Source organism: Lynx rufus, unplaced genomic scaffold (genome assembly GCF_022079265.1).
Source record: "Lynx rufus isolate CCGP_SWC_20201006 ecotype Redwood Valley unplaced genomic scaffold, mLynRuf1.p SCAF_1, whole genome shotgun sequence".
NCBI classification, from domain to species: Eukaryota; Metazoa; Chordata; class Mammalia; order Carnivora; family Felidae; genus Lynx; species Lynx rufus.
The window spans coordinates 101,107,580-101,127,081 of NW_025814823.1; the positions used below are offsets into that span (position 1 = coordinate 101,107,580).

General features: G+C 47.4%; 1 protein-coding gene across 4 annotated transcripts; it reads right to left on the reverse strand.

Moving 5' to 3' along the window:
* Nucleotides 1-1,017: 1,017 nt before the first annotated feature.
* On the reverse strand, nucleotides 1,018-13,975 carry PPIC (peptidylprolyl isomerase C). Of its 4 annotated transcripts, none has more exons than XR_006962764.1 (6): nucleotides 13,778-13,971; nucleotides 7,657-7,770; nucleotides 7,098-7,191; nucleotides 4,390-4,574; nucleotides 1,484-1,662; nucleotides 1,018-1,396 (listed from the first exon to the last, which is right to left on the reverse strand). XR_006962764.1 is itself a non-coding variant. In XM_047083862.1 (6 exons), exons 1-6 carry the CDS (start codon nucleotides 13,892-13,894, stop codon nucleotides 1,355-1,357), a joined length of 636 nt encoding a protein of 211 aa, XP_046939818.1. In that variant the 5' UTR covers nucleotides 13,895-13,973; the 3' UTR covers nucleotides 1,018-1,354. The 4 variants fall into 4 exon arrangements, 3 of the variants coding, with proteins under 3 accessions (XP_046939818.1, XP_046939801.1, XP_046939827.1); XM_047083862.1 differs by having other exon boundaries at nucleotides 1,579-1,662; nucleotides 13,778-13,973; XM_047083845.1 differs by having other exon boundaries at nucleotides 1,018-1,662.
* Nucleotides 13,976-19,502: the final 5,527 nt, after the last annotated feature.

Here is a 19,502-nt window from a genome sequence, read left to right on the forward strand (position 1 = left end):
GTCTCAGCCTGACTCCTCTGCAGCCCCGGAACCCACACCTTCTCACCTGGGGACCCTCCGGCCTCTGCTGGCCTCTCTGCCTGACCCCCACCTACCCTGTCAGCCTCGGGCCTCAGCTCCAACGTCCCCTCAGGAGACCCTTCCTTGACCACACAAACAGGACTCCTCTTTCACCTGCTTCACACACATGGGTGTCTCTTCCTCACCCCATCAGCACCCTGTCACCTTATTTATTCTGTCTCCAGCTCTAGAATGTAAGTTCCGTGGGGTCCTTTTTTTGCTGTTCTGGAACTCCAAACTGGTACTGGGCACGTTGAAGGCCTTCAGTGAATTTTTCTTAGGAAAAAAAAAAAAAAATGAGCAGGTTGCTCACCAAGAAGGTTACAGCAGCTAACACCCCCGTCGGCAGTGAGAATGCTCATTTCATCTCCCATCCAGTTGAGATGAAACAATTTGCTTAGAATACAGCCCAAGAGATGGAATTTTTTTCAAAGGTAGTTCTCAAAATTTATTTACTGTTCTTTTTCTTTTTTTATTGAAGAGCTGGAATCCTGGGGGGGTCCTGACTGCGTGGGTCCTAGAGGAGAAGCACTGGGGCCGTTTTTGAGCAGAGCCTGCCCCCATTTGAGGCCAGGCACTCTGTTCCAGCCAGGTATGTTCCAGCAAGGCCCCAGGAGGGTTCCACTTTCTCATCCGGTTTGAGCACAGCCCGAATCTTCGTGCCCACTGTGTAACTAGGAAAAAAAGGTGCCCTTTTGTTGCAGTGGGACTCAAGGGAACTTTCTCAAACTGTTACAGTGACTAAAAATTAGTGAGTTAATCCACTCAAGTGTTTGGGATGTGGTCAGGCGTCATTTGTGTGCATTCCCATCCCAAATTAGCCAATCGTGTTGGTATTTTGATGGGCAGAACCCCCTCTAGTCTGTTCACTGTTAACATCAGAGTACGTATATTTTTGTACATGGATTTTTTTAAAGAACTTTAAACTAAAAAAAAAAAAAACTCTTGCAAAAAGAATTGACCTATATAAAAAGCATTTAATATAGAGAACATAGAAGCACCTTCCACCAGGTAAAAGTCCCGATGACATATATCAGATTCCACTAGTCACATCTCTCTTTACCTGCAGAGAATTTGTTTGAATATAAAATAACAAACTTCATGTCCCCATCTTCTTCAGACAAATCTTCAGCATCCCTCAACCTGAGGATCACATTTAATTCAGCAGAATAATGATTGTGCTCATAGAAAGAAAAGAGATCATCCAAAGTCTTCTAGTTTAAAAATAGCACCATTGGAGAAAGAGGATATGTCTTCTAAGTGCAAAGTCCCAAGGCAAGTGATTTACTGCAGTTCATGCAAAGTAAACACTGAGTGGCTGATGTTCTGAACTTCCCTGTGATCGGGGGTAGAAAACAGAAGTAAAAAACCAAAACAAAACAGAAAGGCAAACAATAACTTTGGAGAATCAAAAGACACACACACACACACGCATCCCTGCCAGAGTGTGTTCTTTGTTTTCTGCCCGTTGTATCACCAGTCAGGGACCTCGACCACGAAGGGTGTCTTCACGTCTACCTTGCCACTGCTGACGATGGTGCAGTCGGTGAGTGGACGGTCGTGCCCATCAGTTGGCTGCAGTTCTATGGAGTGGACCACTGTCTAGGAAAGACAAGCAGACCCATGGCTCGCTTCTGACTGGCAACCGTGGCGGTCAGAAGGTGAAATCGCTGCCCAGTCTGAAAGCCCAAGTGGGAAACCAGGGTTTTTTTGTTGTTGTTTTTAGGTGTTTTTTTTTTGTTTTTTCGTTTTTGCTCTTTATTGGTTTTCTCCACCCCCCACCCCCCGACCTTGGTATGATTTCAAGAACCACACAAGCCAACCATGGTAAACTTACCATATTCAGGAAATTTACATATAACAGAATAAAGTGTATCCACTCCCTTGCTAGTGAAAGAACGTATTTGTGAATTTCCCTCTTTTAATTAGCATTTTATATTCTAAACATAATTAGATATTTTTGTACACACATGGCTGTCATGAAATACATTTCTTCCTGCTTCACACCCAACGTAAGAGTTAACATGGAGCATGGATCAGTTTCTGCTCTGCCCTGTAAACGGTCTAGGCGTTAAGAAACCAGGTCAGAAGGCAGCCTTAGAAGCGGAGCGGGGTCTGGGTTTGTCCATTTTCAAGCCAACCCCAGCCATTAACCTCCAGGTTGAGTTAGAGACCCCAGCCCCACAGTGGCATGAAAGCCCTATCTCTACCTGGGAAGGCTGTACACACCTGACGCTTCACACTGAAGGAGGGAGGATTTGTCCAGGACTAGGAATACTGGCTTCTGACCTGCTTCCCACACAGGGTTGAGACAAAGAGGGCAACAGTACGAAACACACACACACACACACACACACACACACACACGATTGTTTCCTTCTGGAGAGAAACGTCTGGTGATTTTTTTTTTTTTCTGGAGAGAATATAGTTGTCATTAATCTCTCAAAGAAGTCTATGACTCAGAATGTTAAGGACTGTTCCTCTGAGGCCAGGCAGGTCTCCTAGGATGCACCCCAGTGGGTGGAAGGAATTCAGTGCAGTCAGTTACAGCCATCAGAAGATCGAGAGGTCAGAAGATCTAGAAAAACCATGACCAGAAGAAGAAAACACAACACATGCACTCTTCATTCTCTCACGGGTTAGCGTGATGTATTCCACAACACTCATTGCGGGAATGTCTGAACCAGTTTACTATTAAACTGTTCAAAACCTGGTTCGGCCCACTGGTCAAAAACCCAGACTGGTTGAACACACGCACACCCCCGTTCGGCTCACGCCAAGAACAGCATTCCCTTAGAGGCTGGCGGAGTGGTGCACTTGTGACTGGGTAAGAATACAGTCCTGTGAGGACAGTGACGTCTCGTGAGAACACAGGCCTGTTCTTTATCGTGACAGGATGTAAAGTGAGCTGCGAAGTCATCCGTGTTGGCCATATTTCATCTCACTCGCCCGTGAGAACCCTATCTTCAGCACTGCAGGCTGAATACTTGCTTGCCCTGTGGGTTAGGTTCTGAGGGGGGTCAGCTCGGTTCCTGGCTTTTCGATGGGCAGAATCAGGATAGCGGGGAGAAGGTGGGGAAGAATCGCCATAACGGAGCTAACGTTTGGAGGGAAGAGGCAGAACTCGGACCTGAGAATGAAACAAAAGCAAATATGGAAGAGGGCAGGGGAGTTAAGAATGGTCCAGGGTTGGGGTGAGCGGACCTTACAGCTGCTAGTTTAGGAGTTGGGAGAGCTGCTGTGGGCAGCTAGCTGCTAAGGAGAAGTGTTGGGAACTGAAGAGTAAGGATTTTAAGACGTGTTCCCGTGGATTAGGAGTCGGACCCCTCCGCTATTCTTTCAGACAGACCAGCAAATCTGAGTTCTCTCTAGCAGTTTTGGTTGCTGTACTGTGACTTCGAAAGTGACCTGTTTGTGTCCTGAAGCACCTGGGGCTCAGTGTCTTTTTTTTAACAGTTTATATTTAATTGTAGTAAGAAACACATAACATAAAATGTACCATCTTACCTATTCCTACATGGACAATGCAGCAGTCTTACGTATATTCACAGTGCACAGCTCATGGGCAGAACTTTCTCATCTTGCAAAACTGAAACTCTGCACCCACTGAACACCAACTCCCATTTCTTCCTCCTCGCCAGCCCCTGGCAACCACCATTCTCCTTCATGTTTCCGTGCATTTGACTACTTTAGATACCAAAGTAGAATCATCCAGTCTTTTTGTGACTGGCTTATTTTACTTAACATACTCAAGGTTCATCCACGTCGTAGCACGTTACAGGGTTTCCTTCCTTTTTAAGGCAGAATATTATTCTACTGTGTACACATATGGGACCCGAGTCTTAATTGGTTACATTAAAAAAGTTTTCATTTATATCAAGTAGTAAATTAAGTACTCAGTGTTTCCACGTCAAGTCTCCAGCTTTTGCCCCGGTGCTCCTAACAGTCAGAACACCACACTATGGGGCGCCTGGGTGGCTCAGTCAGTTAAGCGTGTGACTTCGGCTCAGGTCATGTTCTCGCGGTTCATGGGTTCAAGCCCCGCATTGGGCTCCGCGTACTGACAGCTCAGAGCCTGGAGCCTGCTTTGGATTCTGTGTCTCCCTCTCTGCCCCTCCCCCTACTCGTGCTCTGTCTCTCTCTCTCTCTCAAAAATAAACATTAAAAAAATTTAAAAAATAAAATACCAGTTTATTCACCTCTGAAGAAGCCAGTCATCATATAATGATGAACCTCTAACAGACACATTTTAAGATGAAAATAAATCACTGAAAGTCCTTCATTATAAATAGAAGGCTTTGAATGAGAAATAATAACATATCAAGTTACCATTCCATCAAGGACTTTTCCAAATACCACATGTTTGCCGTCCAACCAGGTGGGCTTGGTCAAGGTGATGAAGAACTGAGAGCCATTGGTATCAGGCCCAGCGTTGGCCATGCTGACCCACCCGATGCCATAATGCTTCAGTTTGAAGTTCTCATCTGGAAATGTCTCACCATAAATGCTTATACCTGGGTGAGACAAAGTGGGAAAAAAAAAAAGAGAATCTGGAGAATCACCAGATGTTATATGAAAGTAAATTCTTCAAAGGGAGACATAAGGTTTTAATAGAATTGGTTAACCTCTGGAGGTGGGGATGGGGAAAAGATGGTAAAACAAAGGAAAACAAAGGAGGTGATACAATTTGGCTCTAGACACTCAGATAAACACAAAAGACGTGGCAGTACCTTCTGGCCTCCAAGCAAGACCCCAACGTTGGCTAAGCCAACAATTCACTCTGAACTAAGGAAGTGAAGGGCGGGATGACATCGTAGAGCCACATGGAAAGGCGGGTGAGCCATCCTCCTGGCTCAATCTCTGTCCGGAGCTTCAAGTCACTTGTCCTGTGTCACTCCTACCTCAGCACCCAACCGTGATGCAATTAGCACTTGCCACCCTCAGCTAATTCTCACAGCCCTACAGAACAGGTATTCTCAATCCCATTGTGAGTGAGGCAACAGGGGTTCCAAAGTTTGAAAACTGCACAGCAGAACTGGAAAATCAGAGGACTTTCTGTCACTAAAGCTGCTGCTCCCTCCTGCGTCAGCGCTCCGAGCAAGGGCAGCCCGCCAGGAGGTCATCAGGCACGATGACCTCCGGTCTCATCAGGAGACAGAGGGTGGTGGCAACAGGAGCACCCAGGGATCCAACCCCTGAACAGAAGAACCAGACGCGGGCGTGTGGACTGGAGTTCTGGCAAAGCCCCAAGTGGAGCGGAACACGGTTTCCTCACACGACAGCGGGAGAGACCATGAGAAGATTCTGCTCTGTCCTCTCCCACCTGAAACGCCTGCCACGCCCGCCTCCCCGCCTCCCCTTCTGCTGGGCTCCTTATCCCTCGCTTGCCAACCTTAACATCCTGGGTCAGTTAGACGGACCAGGAGTGGGTGTCCAAGGCAAGTGATTCACAGCTGACGGGTCAGGGACAGACGAGGTGGCCTGGAGAAAGCTCTGCTCACAGAGAGATCGAGACTGAAGTGAAGGGACCCGAAAGGTCCTCTCTCCAAAACTCAGAGAATTTTAACTCAAGACGTGCGTGCACATTTGCACACGTGCATGCACACACACGGCAGGGAAGGAAAAGAGAGGGAGAAAAAAGCAGGAAAGCGGCCACAGGAAAGCTCAGTCACTGTTCCTGCCTGGCCCCAGGGCGGGACCCTGAGATGATGCGGGTCTCAAAGGACACTGCCACCGGACCTGCAGGCTTTTCCAGAGAGGCCCAGCTCTGCAGCAGCGGGGGCTTGCTTCCCCAGGCATCCACCCTGGCTGGCCCCACTGACCCGAGTCACCCGAACCACTTCTCTGCTCCACTCTACATCCCCATACCCCTGTGGCATTTTGGCAGGGAGTGAAAGTAACTCTCCCGAAGGACCCGGCCAATCCGAGGGCTGAATGGTCGCCATTTTGTTACAGATAAGCCATGGCGGTAAGCATACACTTAGCAATAGTGCTTGCACACGGCCCGAGTGTTTCTTTAAAAAGTTAGCAATCTAATACCCATCAAAGCAAGTTATTTGCTGAACTGGAAATCTTAAACCTGAATGAAACTGAAATCCTAATGTGGTTGTAGGTATGGTGTGTGTCCAGGTCACAAACTCCCGGCGACCCCGAGGGAAGACGTTCCAGGGAGCTGGGCACCTGCAATCCGCAGTGAGGAACCACAGCCTCGGGGATATCCGACGTTGCGTCAGTTTAATTATTTGTGCTTCGCAGGGCTCTGCCTTTGTTTACAAAAGCGTATGTTATAATTTTGACCACTCCTCTGTTACTTTTTATTATTAGCGTTGCTGGAAAAGCTGACAACAAAATGAAAGAATTTTGAAAGAAAGGGGTAAAGCCACCTGTAATCCTGCCTCCTAAATTCCAGGCTCGCCCTCCCAGAGTGGTGGCCTCCCCTGCAAGTTCTCCTCTCCTGCATCCCCGTCTGAGGCTGGCTGCCACCCCAGCCTGCACAGGGTGTTATACTCAACCTTTCCTTCCTGTGTCAGATAGCCTTCCCTACTGTTGCAAACTGGGAGTCTAGCATTTTAAAAACTGCACAGTGGTCTACTGGATGAATATATCTCCACCACGAAAAGATAAGGAACACCAAAGCAATACTGTTTAAAATTAGGAAGCCTCCAGGTCACGATCTCGCGGTTTGTGAGTTCAAGCTCTGCGTCAGGCTCGGTGCTGGTGGTGTGGAGCCTGCTTGGGATTCTCTCTCCCTCTCCCCCATGTGTTCTCTCTTTCTCAAAATAAATTTAAAAAAAGATAAAAAAATAAAAATAAAACTAGGAAGCTCGCTCATTCACACCTAGGACTAGATTTTGGTAGATGAGGTCCTCCCCCCCCCACCCCCAGCCCAAACGCTGTGCTTCTGAAGAATTAGTCTGGTGGTCTTGATGAATTGGTTTCCTGAACCTGGGAATTCACTTCATGGGGTGGATACACTGACTTGAGCTGAGGTGTCAGTTTGGTAGACAGAAAAGGAAAAATGCAAAAGACAGTGTTACCGCCGGTGCCGTCCCCACTGGTGATGTCTCCTCCTTGAATCATGAAATCTTTGATGACGCGATGAAATGTGCTTCCTTTATATCCGTAGCCTTTCTAAAGAGATTATGTCAATTGAATATATGAGTAGGTATAACCCACACCAAAAGATAAACCCCAGCGTTTATCTGGAAAGGACACAATGAGAAAATGACACCAGCTATCGGCAGAACCTGATGAGGTCCCTGCAACAAGGTACTAATAGAAATGTTCTCATTGGCAGACCCAAAATAAAGAAACCAACTGTGGAAGTCAAGGATTAATGTGAGTAAGTGAAAACAGAGCAATCTGCGTTTTCATATGATGCAGTTCCCCTCAATTTCTAGAACCCCAAGGACACAGGGTGCCCAAAGAGTAAGACTTTGTACAAAAATAAAGTAAAATACTGTTAAGACGTCCCGGGTTCACCGGACCTGCTAATTCCACACTTATTTTCCCACAAAACATCTGTATTTACGCTGGGCTTAAAAGAAGGAAGATCCCATTTTGTGCACAGTTAAGGGACCCACAGCTGAGACCTACCTCGCCTGTGGCCAGAGCGACAAAATTTTCCACAGTCTTGGGCACAACCTTTCCAAAGAGGCCAATCACAATTCTGCCAACATCTTTGTCTCCGATCCTCACATCAAAGAAGACCTGCGTGTGACCGGCAGAGCACAGGTACAAGGTAAGAGAAGGTTAAAATCTGAGAACGCATCGCTATGCCAAAGGCCTCCCTGCCCCCACAGCAGCTTATGAGGGAGCCCTAAAACCCTCGTGTGGGTGCAAGGCACCTGTAAACATTCATTCCGCAAGCACTCAGTGAGCCCCCGCAGGCCGGGCCCTGTGCTAGGTCCTGGGTCTGAAGTTGGTCAGCCAGTGAGGTCTCTGAGAAAACTCCATGCCCCCCCCCGCCCCCCGCACACCCCAGACCGCACAGCTGCCACCTCCCATCTCCCAGCTCTGTGCTCTTCCGGAAGGGTGACGCTCCAAATCTTGGCAGGAGAGAAAAACTGGTGGAGAGAGAAATCGTCTAACCATCCAGATTTATTTTTGTGTGACTTCGAACAGGGCCCAATTCCCAGTGAGTTCTCATAGACATCTGCTGTCAAGGGAACTGTAAGACATCAGAACGCACAGCAAGTTCTCTGAAAGGCCTGCCACTCCCCTGCGAGCCCTGTGAGGCTCCGGCTCCCCAGCCTCATCCAGAGCACCCCCCACCCCCACCCCCGACAAAACCGTTCACCCTGGGGACTCCACCACTGAACTCAGGGGTCATGCTCCCGAAATTGGGGGGGGGGGAACTGCGTTCTCTCTTTCTGTCACCACATTTTAGAGCAGATAAAAGGAAACATGGACCCACAGTGAGTGAGTCACTTGTGTGGATAAACCTTAGAAAGTTCTCTTAAACTATGTTGTAAAAAACTGTTCCATCCGAAGGGTGCCTGGGTGGCTTAGTTGGTTAGGCGTCCGACTTTGGCTCAGGTCATGATCTCACAGTTCATGAGTTCGAGCTCTGCGTCGGGCTCTGTGCTGACAACTCAGTGCCTAGAGCCTGCTTAGGATTCTGGGCCTCCCTCTCTCTGCCCCTCCCCCACTCACACTCTGCCTCTCTCTCTCTCTCTCTCTCTCTAAAACGAGTAAACATTAAAACAAATTAAAAAAACAAAACAAAACCCTGTTCCGTCCGAAACGAAATCACCCACGTTTTTGCCTCACAGATCACTGTGTTACGAGGACTCCGGGGTGGAATGCTTGAAAAGGCTACCGAGTTGAAGGGCATTCTATTAGCAAGTTTAGATTATATGAACCAATTTACGGTTTGAATGGGTAAAAAAAGACATTCAAGAGATGGCTTTAAAAAAATGTAAGAAGGGTTGTCAGAGGAAAAAGATGTCTTACAGTTTAGAAAAATCATAAAGTAAAGACTGTGAAGCGTTAGTCCAAGACAAGAGCTTCTGCCAATACATCAGCACGTCTGTCACGGGGTGATGTGATATTTAGTGTTCCGTGTGGCATTTGAGAGTTTTTACGTGGCCACAGCAGCCAAAACCGTATTATTATTTATACGGCACAACTTTATAAAATGTATAAGAGACTGGGCCCTTGAGATGCAGCGACGCACTTGAGGAGAACAAGTCAATGCGGCTGGGGGACAGGAAGCTGCATGAATGTGCCACAAGCCCGGTCGTGCAGAGCCCACGTCGCAGAGAAGCCGTTTCTCCAAAGCGATTTACAAGCCAACGAGAGAATTCAATGACGGGCAGTAACGAACCAGCATCCGGAAAAGACTCAGGGACACAGTCTTCTAGGGACACCATACAAGACGCTAGAAAAGCCTGCCAGACTTGTAAAATACAGAAGAGAAAATATTGCCTTTGAGTGTTGAGACAGCACGAAGAAGAAAATGTGGGAGGGCAGCAGAAGATGAAGAAGAGGGCTTGTCACCCAGCAAAACGCGTCAATAAAAAAATCTGACTTTCTTACGTGCGGCCCAGCACACGTACTAACAGCTTTTTCCCCCCAACTGAGCTTTCAACTTCATGACTGACAGCACGAAAACGCAGCAGAGTTTTCCTGACTCCAGTGGAAATGATAAAGTCAAATCTTACTCGGGCAACAAGCACACGAGGGGCCAGAGGGGGCCCAGAGGGGGGCTGAGGGCTGAGGGCAGGCATCCTGGAAAAGGCGTGATGGGGAGCAGGCCTGGAGTGGGGGGACTAGAACAATCATGAGCCCCACCTGGCAGAGCTCCTGAAATGTGGTCTCTGTGCACAGAAGCAACAGGGAGAGAATCTCACCAGTTTCAGAAGGGAGGCTGCGGCTATGAGATCTGGGTTTTGTTAGGCAGTAGAAAGGGAAGTAACAGGATCCAGGGAAGACGGGGGATATTACTCAAGCTGGGGGGAGGAGAATCTGGGAGCTCTTAGATCAGGGAGGAGGAGGGGGGGGGAAGAGGAGGGGGAGGGGGGAGGGGGAAGGGGAGGAGGGGGAGAAGAGGGAGGAGTAGAGGGTGAGGAGAGGGAGGAGTAGAGGGGGAGGAGAGGGAAGAACAAGAAGAGAAGGAGGGGGAAGGAGGGGAGAGGAGGAGGAGGGGGAAGAGAGGGAGGAGGGGGAGGAGTAGAGGGGGAAGAGAGGGAAGAACCAGAAGAGAAGGAGGGGGAGGGAGGGGAGAGGAGGAGGGGGAGGAAGGGGAGGAGTAGAGGGGGAAGAGAGGGAAGAACCAGAAGAGAAGGAGGGGGAGGAGTAGAGGGGGAGGGAGGGGAGAGGAGGAGAGGGAGGAGGGAGAGGAGGAGGAGAGAGAGGGAAGGAAACAAACAGGACCTAGTCAGTGGTGTCTCGGCACTGTGCCTACATGTCTCGTATAATTGATCCTCCCACATCCTTGGGCGAGGGGCACGTGCTGTCATCACCGATTAACACACGAGAAAAGTAAGGATGAGGGAGGCTCAGTGATTGACCAAGGTTTCCCAGCCGGGAGCAGGAAAGCCAGCTCTGCAGTCCCAGGTTACACCTAACTGGACTGTGGTTAATCCTGGCTCTCTCGGGCCAGGCAGGGGACCCCTAAAGGGCAGAAATGGTGTTTTTAGGTCCCCAGTGCTTAGCACAGCGTCAGCTCGAGCGGGTCCTCAAAACGTGACTAGTTCAATGCCAGGTGATGTTACAGGAGGACCAGGGGACCCAAGGCAGACCCTATCTCCCTAAGATCATCTCCGACTGCTGCGTGCCCTTGAGAAGCGGACAAGCGGTGAGGCTACAGTCCCACAGAAAAGAAAAAATGTATATATAAGTAGGTGTAACATAATGGGAAATCAGGTTTATAACAAGACAAGTACAGATGAAATGTTATGGTTGGAGGTGATGATTATCTGTGCAGATCAGGGTGGGCTTCCTGGCTGAGGTGGCATCTGAATTCCACACTGCCCTTCAAGAGTAAGCACCTCAGTCATTTCTTTTATCCCCTGAGGGCTACTTTTGAAAGTCATTTGAAAATGATGGGCCACTGGAGGTGGGCAAAGAGGTTAGAGGGAAGAGGCACTCAGAGCCCGATCCAAACCCCTGTTGGGTTAATCCTGCTTCCCTTTCCAGAGCAACCAGGGGGGATGCAGGGAGGATCTGTTCCGGAGATGACCATTCCTTTCAGGGCTGCAAGTTCACAGGAAGATTAATAAGGTAACGTGAATAACAGTAACAACTGGCCTTTTTAATCACCGCTAAGCACTTTACCTGCTTTATCACATCTAATACACAAAAGCCTGGAGGGTAGATATTATCTCTGTCTCCACTTACAGAGGAGGAAACAGAGCCTCACACAGGAAATCACCTGCCCAGGGTCACCAGGCCATAGCCACTTGGCCCCTCCATGCTGTAGAAAGTGCCAGCGTGCTGTGCCGTTGGGCAGTTAGGAAGATGGCAGCATTATTCTCCCCACTCTAGGTGCCTGACCTTGCACACACCCCAGGGCATCTGCTGAAACAGTCAGGGCTGCACATGCCAATCCAGTGGATTTTGAGACCGGTGAGCCAGAGCCTGGACCTGAGGCTCTCGGGCTGGGCTGAGCAGGTGGCTGAGGCGGTGGCCGGTGAGTGCCACTGTAGGCCTTGTGGGTGACAGCGCCTCCCACCTCTCTTATAACAGATTCCTACTTTTAAACGAAATCAGACAGAAAGGAAAAAGACTGATGGGGAAAACACTAGTGCAAGTTAATCTACTTCTCCCGACTCAGAGAGTTTTTAAGGTCTCTATTTTCCAGTAGGTTCAGTTGTTTTAAAAAGTCCACTGAAAAAGTCATTCAACAGGGTCAAATCTGCAGAAGACTCACCTACACAATTAGCTTTTAGAATTTAATGATAAATTTGGTAGGAAAGAAAAAGGACATATATTAAAAATTCTGAGAGTGGGGGCGCCTGGGTGGCTCAGTCGGTTGAGCGTCCGACTTCGGCTCAGGTCATGATCTCACAGCTCGTGAGTTCCATCCCCGAGTCACAGCTCTGTGCTGGCAGCTCGTAGCCTGGAGCTTGCTTTGGATTCTGTGTCTCTGTCTCTTTCTGCTCCTCACTCGCTTGTGCTCTCTCTCTCAAAAATAAACATAAAAAAAATAATTCTGAGAGTAGAGTGCATGCAGACTTCCTCAGTGACAGCACCCCAGCCTAGTGGCTAAGAGGCTCCAAGTCTTCCCCTCCTGCAGCCACCAGCTTCCTCCCCTCTCGGCCTCCCTTCTAGAAGTTCCCAACCCAGGCTACACATCTCCAGACGTCCTGATTCACTTGCTCTGCGGTGGGTGACCGCACCCTTAGGTTTTAAAGCTTCCCTGGCCAAGTCTGTTCCCCAGTGCTGCCAGTGATATGCTCACACTAAGAAATTGTTCACGGTTTATCTGAAATTCATACCTAACTGACAAACTTCTATCTCAGCTGGCAGTTTACTTCGTATCCCCCACTCCCTTCTAAACCGTGGGCAAATCTTGTCAGTGTTACTTAAAAAAAAAAAAAAAAAAAATCAGATCAGCCCAAAACATGGAGAGGCTGGAAGTGAAATCGGTGCTCAAAACAATCGGGCTAAGTTTCTCTCTTTCACACACGCACCCACAGCGCGGTATGGCCTTTCTGTTCACTCTTGGGCTGCATCAGATGTTGGGGTGCTCTCCCTCTCCCCACCCCACCACCTCGCGTGGGGTCTGTGGTGGAGGATTTAGGCACTCTGCCACTAGCTCCACAGTATCATTTCCACTGGCAAACACCAGCTTTATCGTTAAAACAACTAGCAGCTGCCCCTCCTTCCAGATTCCAAGACACTGCTGCCAGTGGGTTTTTCCAGAAGTGGTGATCAAGGGCACCAAACCATTCCCTCCCTTCCTCCCTCGCTCTCTGCACCCTCCCATTATCTTCTAGCCTGGGTAAATATGCTGGAAAAAAAAGAGCTTAAAGTGGAGAGAAACAGTTCATGGTAGATAATCACTGCCCTCCCCCTGCCCCTCCATTCCCGATAGAGATTTTAAAAGGCTGGCAGAGCTAGTCCCATCCCAAGCTCAGGGTCCAAAGTCGAAAAAAGTCTAAGTCTAAAAGCACACCTCTCCCTCCCCACCCCCAGCGGGAGGACCACGGTTCCTAAGTACAGGAGGCCAGTCGGTCTCTAGAGCAGTGCACGTAAAGCCGACCCGCACACTCCCGCGCAGAGGCTGGCCCCGGGACCCCCCCCCCGCCCCCAGGCCCGGGTGACAGCGGCGGCGGCTGCCCACTGCGCCCCCGCGGCTCAGAGCGCGCCTCTTCCGCCCGCCCCAATCAGCATTCTTTTCCTCCTTCTGTTCCCGAGTCCCCGCCACGCCGAAGGAAGTACTCGCGCCGGCTCCTTCCTGGAGAAAGGGCCCAATAGTTCCGGAAGCTTCCTCTAGCCCCCCCGGCAGGACACGTCGGACCCGACCACCCGCCCAGGGGACTCAGTTCAAACAGCTCGGCCCAGCGCCCCCAAGTCTCCCGGGACAGCGCCGCCCCCGCGCGCCGGCAGCCCCCTTCCCCCCCCCCCCCCCCCGCCCCGCGGCCGCCTCGCTTCGCCTGCGCCCGGGAAGCCCCCTCCTCGCCGCCGCGGACGCTGAGGACCCAGTCCCCGAAGTTCCCCCATCCCCCTGGCGCGCACGAAGGCAAGTTGCTGCCCGCCGCTCGATCACCTTGGCCGTCACCGAGGGGCCTCGCCTGCCGACGCGCGAGGCCCCCGCAGAAGGCACGAGTGCGCCAAGCCCCACGCAGAGCGCGAGAGGTAGCAGCAGCCGGGGACCCGGGCCCATGGCGAGCGGTGGCAGCGGCGGCAGCGGCTCGGGCGCCACCGCAGTCTACGGGACCGTTGGCCGGACTCCCGGGCGGCCGCGCCTGCGCGCTCCCGGGTTGGGGGGTGGAGGCGGGGGGGATGGGATGGGGCGGTCGGGGCAGGGCCGGAACCTGGGGCGCGCCCCACCGCAGTTCAGCCCGGCGACCCGCTGGGGACTGGGGGCGGCACGCCGCGGAGGGCGCAGCCGGGGCTTACGGCCGCTCCTGCGGCGGGTGCGCGGGGCGCCGGGGGTCTAAGCGAACCCGCGGGGCCCGGGGGGAGGCGCGGCCCCTCGACGCCCGAGAGCTGCAGAGCGCGCGCGGGGCATCTCCGGCAACCTACGGCGTAGGAGCGCGTTGACCCCGCCGCAAAGTTCAGGACTCCCCGCGCTGCGGGGCCGCCTGGCAACTTGCGCGCGGCCGGGTGTCTGCGGAAGGGTCCGCGTGGGTGACGCGACATCAGAGGAAGAGCCCCCGCCGCGCCTGCCGGCTTCCCGTGCTCCATCCGAGACTTTAGCTTAAAGGCTTGGACGTCTCTCAGAGCTTTGGGAGCCCTGGATGTGGTGACTCGATTGCACATGATGAACGACCCTTCACTGAGATGATGCAAGTTGGAGATACAAGTTTTACGAACTTAAAAGTAGGTTTAGGAAGATTTTTTCATGATATGGGGAAAGCTCGTTATATCCTTTAATGGAAAACTCCGGTTGCAGAATCACATGGAAATTTTGATCTCATCTGTGAAAATAAATATATAAAGGCTTTTTTTTTTTTAACGGTGAGAAACGTACCACAATATTTACGGTAGCTCTGGTGACAGAATTAGGGATTTTTGCTTTCTTTGTAATTTTCTGATTTCCCAGGTGTTCTATACCGAGCATGTAAGTACTTTATAATCAGGAAAATGTTATTTTAAAGCTCAGTGCTTTCTGAATTAGGGCTTCAAAGGACTTTTAAAGTTGTAGAGTAATAGCTCCAAAATTAACTGCAAATTAAGAATAGTATTCTCTTGGGGTTTTTTTCCTCTCTCTCTTTTTTTTAATGTTTATTTTTGAGAGACAGAGCACGCCAGCCTGAGCTGGGGAGGGGCAGAGGGAGAAGCAGACACAGAATCCAAAGCAGGTTCCAGGCTCAGAGCTGTCAGCACGAGTCCCACGTGGGGCTCCAACTCAGGAACCAGGAGATGCTGCTTAACCAACTGAGCCAGCCAGGTGCCCCTGTCTTGGTTTTCCGAGTGGCTGGTGCCATGACTTTCAAACCAAGATTTTCCTTGACTAAGCAGATAGGATTCTTCTGTGTAAGTGTAGATCTAAAATTAAACTGGAACCATTTCTTATGTATAAAAGGAGTGACTTCTATTTTAGAGGGGCAGGTAGAACACTTCTGAATTACTTTAATAGTTCAGTCCAGTGAAAGATCTAGTGGCTTTCCTCATAACCTCTCGCCCCCAATAAAGTCACCCTTCTTGTATATAAATTGTAGCAGTCTAAGTGTATCGGAGCACTTATCACACGGAATGCTTGTATTTATTTATCTCACTCATTACTGTAATCGTTTTTGTCTGACTCTCTTATCAGAATGTAAGCATTACCAGAGCAGGGAGCATACCTGCTTTTACTCCTGTTGATGACACAGACCTAATACAATGTCTGGCATATAGTGATTTCTCAGTAAATATTTGTTCAGTGGATGAATCTGTCTACCTACGTTTTAAAAATCACTTTATTGTGCGGCATTTGGGTGGCTCAGTCAGTTAAGCTTCTGACTCTTGATCTCAGGGTCTTGATCTCAGAGTGGTGAGTTCAAGCTTGGTGTTGGGCTCCATGCTTGGCATGGAGCCTGCTTAAAAAAAGAAAAAATCACTGTATTGAGAAGGTTAATACAAATAAAGAAAAGTGCACAGAATGAAAATCAATGAATTATCACAACAAAAACACCACTAGAACTGTCTGCCCCCAAAGAGATGGGATAGTCAACAGTTCCTTGAAAACTCCTCTTGTACCTGCTCCCAGTTACTAACACTTTCTTTCCCCCAAATGGGAACCACAATCCCGACTTCTTACGTTATGGTTTTGTTTAGTTTTTTAACTTCGTTTATTTGGAATCTCATAGCATGTATTCTTTTGCTCAAATTTATGCTGGTGAAATGCATGTATGTTTTTGTACATAGCTATTTTGGTGCATAGCACAAGGTAGGGATGAAATTCCATTTTCTCACCCTAGGAATATCCACTTATCCCAGCACAATTTTTTGGAAAGTCTCCTTTACTAACTGCTCTGTAATGCTACTTCTGTCATGGAACAAGTGTCTCTCCATGCATGGATCTGCTTGTAGGCCCTCTCTTCTGTCCACCTGACATCTTTGCCTATCTTCGTGCCAGTATCACATTGTCTTAATGAAAATAGCTTTATAATAAGTCTTCATATTTAGTAATGCAAATGCTGTCACCTTGTATGACAGATTCTTGGCTGTTCTTGACCCTTTCCATGTCTGTATGATCTTGAGAATCACTTTGTCATTTCCATAAACTGAGATTTTGATTAGGGTTGCCTTGTATCTATAGATCCTTTTGGAAAGACTTGCCATATTTGTAATATTCCAGTTCATGAACATGGCATATTCCTCCATTTATTTAGGTCTTCTTTAATTTATCTCAATAAGATTTTTTAAAATTTTTCTTAACATTTATTCATTTTTGAGAGACACAGAGAGACAGAGCATGAATGAGGGAAGGGCAGAGACAGAGGGAGACACAGAATCCAAAGCAGGATCCAGGCTCTGAGCTGTCACCACAGAGCCCGACGCAGGGCTCAAACTCACGAACAGCAAGATCATGACCTGAGCCGAAGTCGGACGCTTAACCATCTGAGCCACCCAGTCGCCCCTCTCAGTAAGATTTTATAGTTCTCTACCCAAGGGTCTTCTATGTTTTTTGTTAGATTGACTAAAATGTGTTTGGGTTTGTGTGTGTGTGTGCGCTATTATAAATTATACCCTTTTAACATTTATTTTCCTGTTTGTTGCTGTTGTAGCAAAATTAATTTTGCATATTAATTTTGAATAAATCAACTTTGTTAAACTTACTAATTGTAATAATTTATCTGTGAATTATTGAGGATTTTCTACAGAGACAACTATATCGTCCATAGATAATGTGTTTTACTTATTCCTTTCTAATCTTTACATCTTTCCTTTCTTTTTCTTGTCTTATTGCATTGGCCAGGACCATCAGTACAAAAGGAAGTAACAGTAGGGGGAGTCTTTGTTTTGTGGGTTAAACAGTGTTCTCCTGAAAGATAAGTTGCAGCCCTAAGCCCCAGAATCTGTAAATGCGAGTGTAGTTGGAAATAGGGTCTTTGTTAATGTAGAGTTAAGATGAAGTCATACTGGAATAGGATAGGTGCCCTACTCCAGTGTGACTAGTGTTCTTTTAAAAAGACGAGACACAAAGACATACACAGAGAAGAACACCATGTGAAGACCAAGGCAGAAATTGGAATGATGTGTTTATAAGCCGAGGGATTCCAAGGATTTTGGCAACCACCAAAAGCTAGGAAGAGGCAAGGAAGGATCCTCCGCCAAGGCCTTCAGAGAGAACACGGCCAGGCCAATGCCTTGATTTCAGACTTGTAGCCTCTGGAATTGTGAAACAATAAATTTCTGTTTTGAGCTGTCAGTTAGTGGTAGTTAGTTATAGCAGCCCTAGGCAACAAAGTCAACATGTTTTAGTCCCAGTTACAGAGGGAAAGCTTCCAGTATTTCACCATAAAGTCTCATACTTGCTGAAGGTTCTTTTGGGAATGGGTATTAATTTTTAGCTTATGAAAATTCCTTTCTAGTCCTCATTTGTTAAAAGTCTTTGTGATGAATTTGATCGACATCATCTATTGAAATCAATTGAAAGGCGTTTTTCCCTCAGTCTGTTAATGTGGTGAATTGCATTGATTTTTAAATCTTAACCCAGTATTGCATTCTGGAATACACCCAGCACATATTGGCCTTTTTATATATTGCTAAATATTGTGTGCTTATTTAAAAAAAAAAAAACTTACAAAAACTGAAAAAAGGCATTTCTCTTGAAGTTTGGGGAAAAAATAGTGGGTAAAGTGGTTCTGGCTTTCTAGTTCAGACCAAGCTGATCTTTAACACTTCATCTTTATGTTAATGGATAAGTTTGCTAATCTTACATTCACAATGTCGGCATCTGTATTCATCAGTCAGACCAGCCTGAAATTTTCCTTTCTTGGAATTTCCTGTAAGTTTTTATATCAGGGTTATTCTGGACCTTTTAATAGGACTTGGCAAATGGTAGCTATCCTTCCTGTGTTCTGAACGGGTGTGTGTGGCTCCTTTTCTTCCTTGAATGTTTCTTAGAATCCGTCAGGGCCTGGACTTTTCTTTATTGAAAAGTTTTAAATTATAGGTTTAATTTTTTCAAGTAGTTGATGAATTATTTAACTTTTCTATTCTTCCACCAGTTTTTACATGTAGCGTATTTTGAGGAATTTCTCTATTTTATTTATATTTTAATATTCTCTCCCATAAGGTTGTTTAATACATCTTTTTATTTTTATTTATTTTTAATTTTTTTTCTTTTTTCTCTTTTTTGTTTCTTTTTCTTAAATACAGAAAGGGAAAAAATTCATTTCTATTTTCAATTTTTATTAAAATATTTTTCTTTAAATTTTTTCTACTATATTTTTTACTTTTGTGTAAATTTTTTCAAATTGTATTTTATTTTTTAATTTTTTAAATGTTTATTTATTTTTGAGAGAGAGAGAGATAGAGAGAGAGAGAGAGACAGCTTAAGCATGGGAGGGGCAGAGAGAGAGGGAGACACGGAATCCAAAGCAGGCTCCAGGCTCCGAGCTGTCAGCACAGAGCCTGATGTGGCGCTCGAACTCATGAACCGTGAGATCATGACCTGAGCTGAAGTCAGACGCTCAACCAACTGAACCACCCAGGCGCCCCCAACACATCTTTTTATAATTTTATAGATCTGTAGGCCTTAGAGTAATGTCTTCTTTTTCATTCCTCTCACTGTTTCTTTTTCTTTGAACAGCTTCACCAAGAGAGCTGGTAATTACATTTGTTTTTATTTCATTAGCTTGTGTTCTTAACTTTATTATTTCCTTCCCTCTACTTTCTCTGAGTTTAATTTACTCTTAGTTTTTGTATCTCCTTTAGATCCTCTTTCTTTCTTTCTTTCTTTCTTTCTTTCTTTCTTTCTTTCTTTCTTTCTTTCGCTGAGTAATTTGAATTTGTATTTCCTCTGTGTCTTTTCATGGCTTGATATAGCTCATTTCTTTTTATCTTTGAGTAATAGTCCCTTATATGCTGTGCCACTGTTAGTCCATTCACTCAAGCAAAAGAAATCTCTTTGTTGCTTTCTGGTTTTGATAATTATGAATAGAGCTGCTATAAACATCTGTGTGCAGGTCTTTGTGTGGACATAAGTTTTCAACTCCTTTGGGTAAATACATAGGAGAGTAATTACTGGATCATATGGCAAGAGTATGTTTAGTTTTACACGAAATTAACAGACTGTCTTCCAAAGTGGCTGTACCTATTTGGCTTCCCCCTTGCAA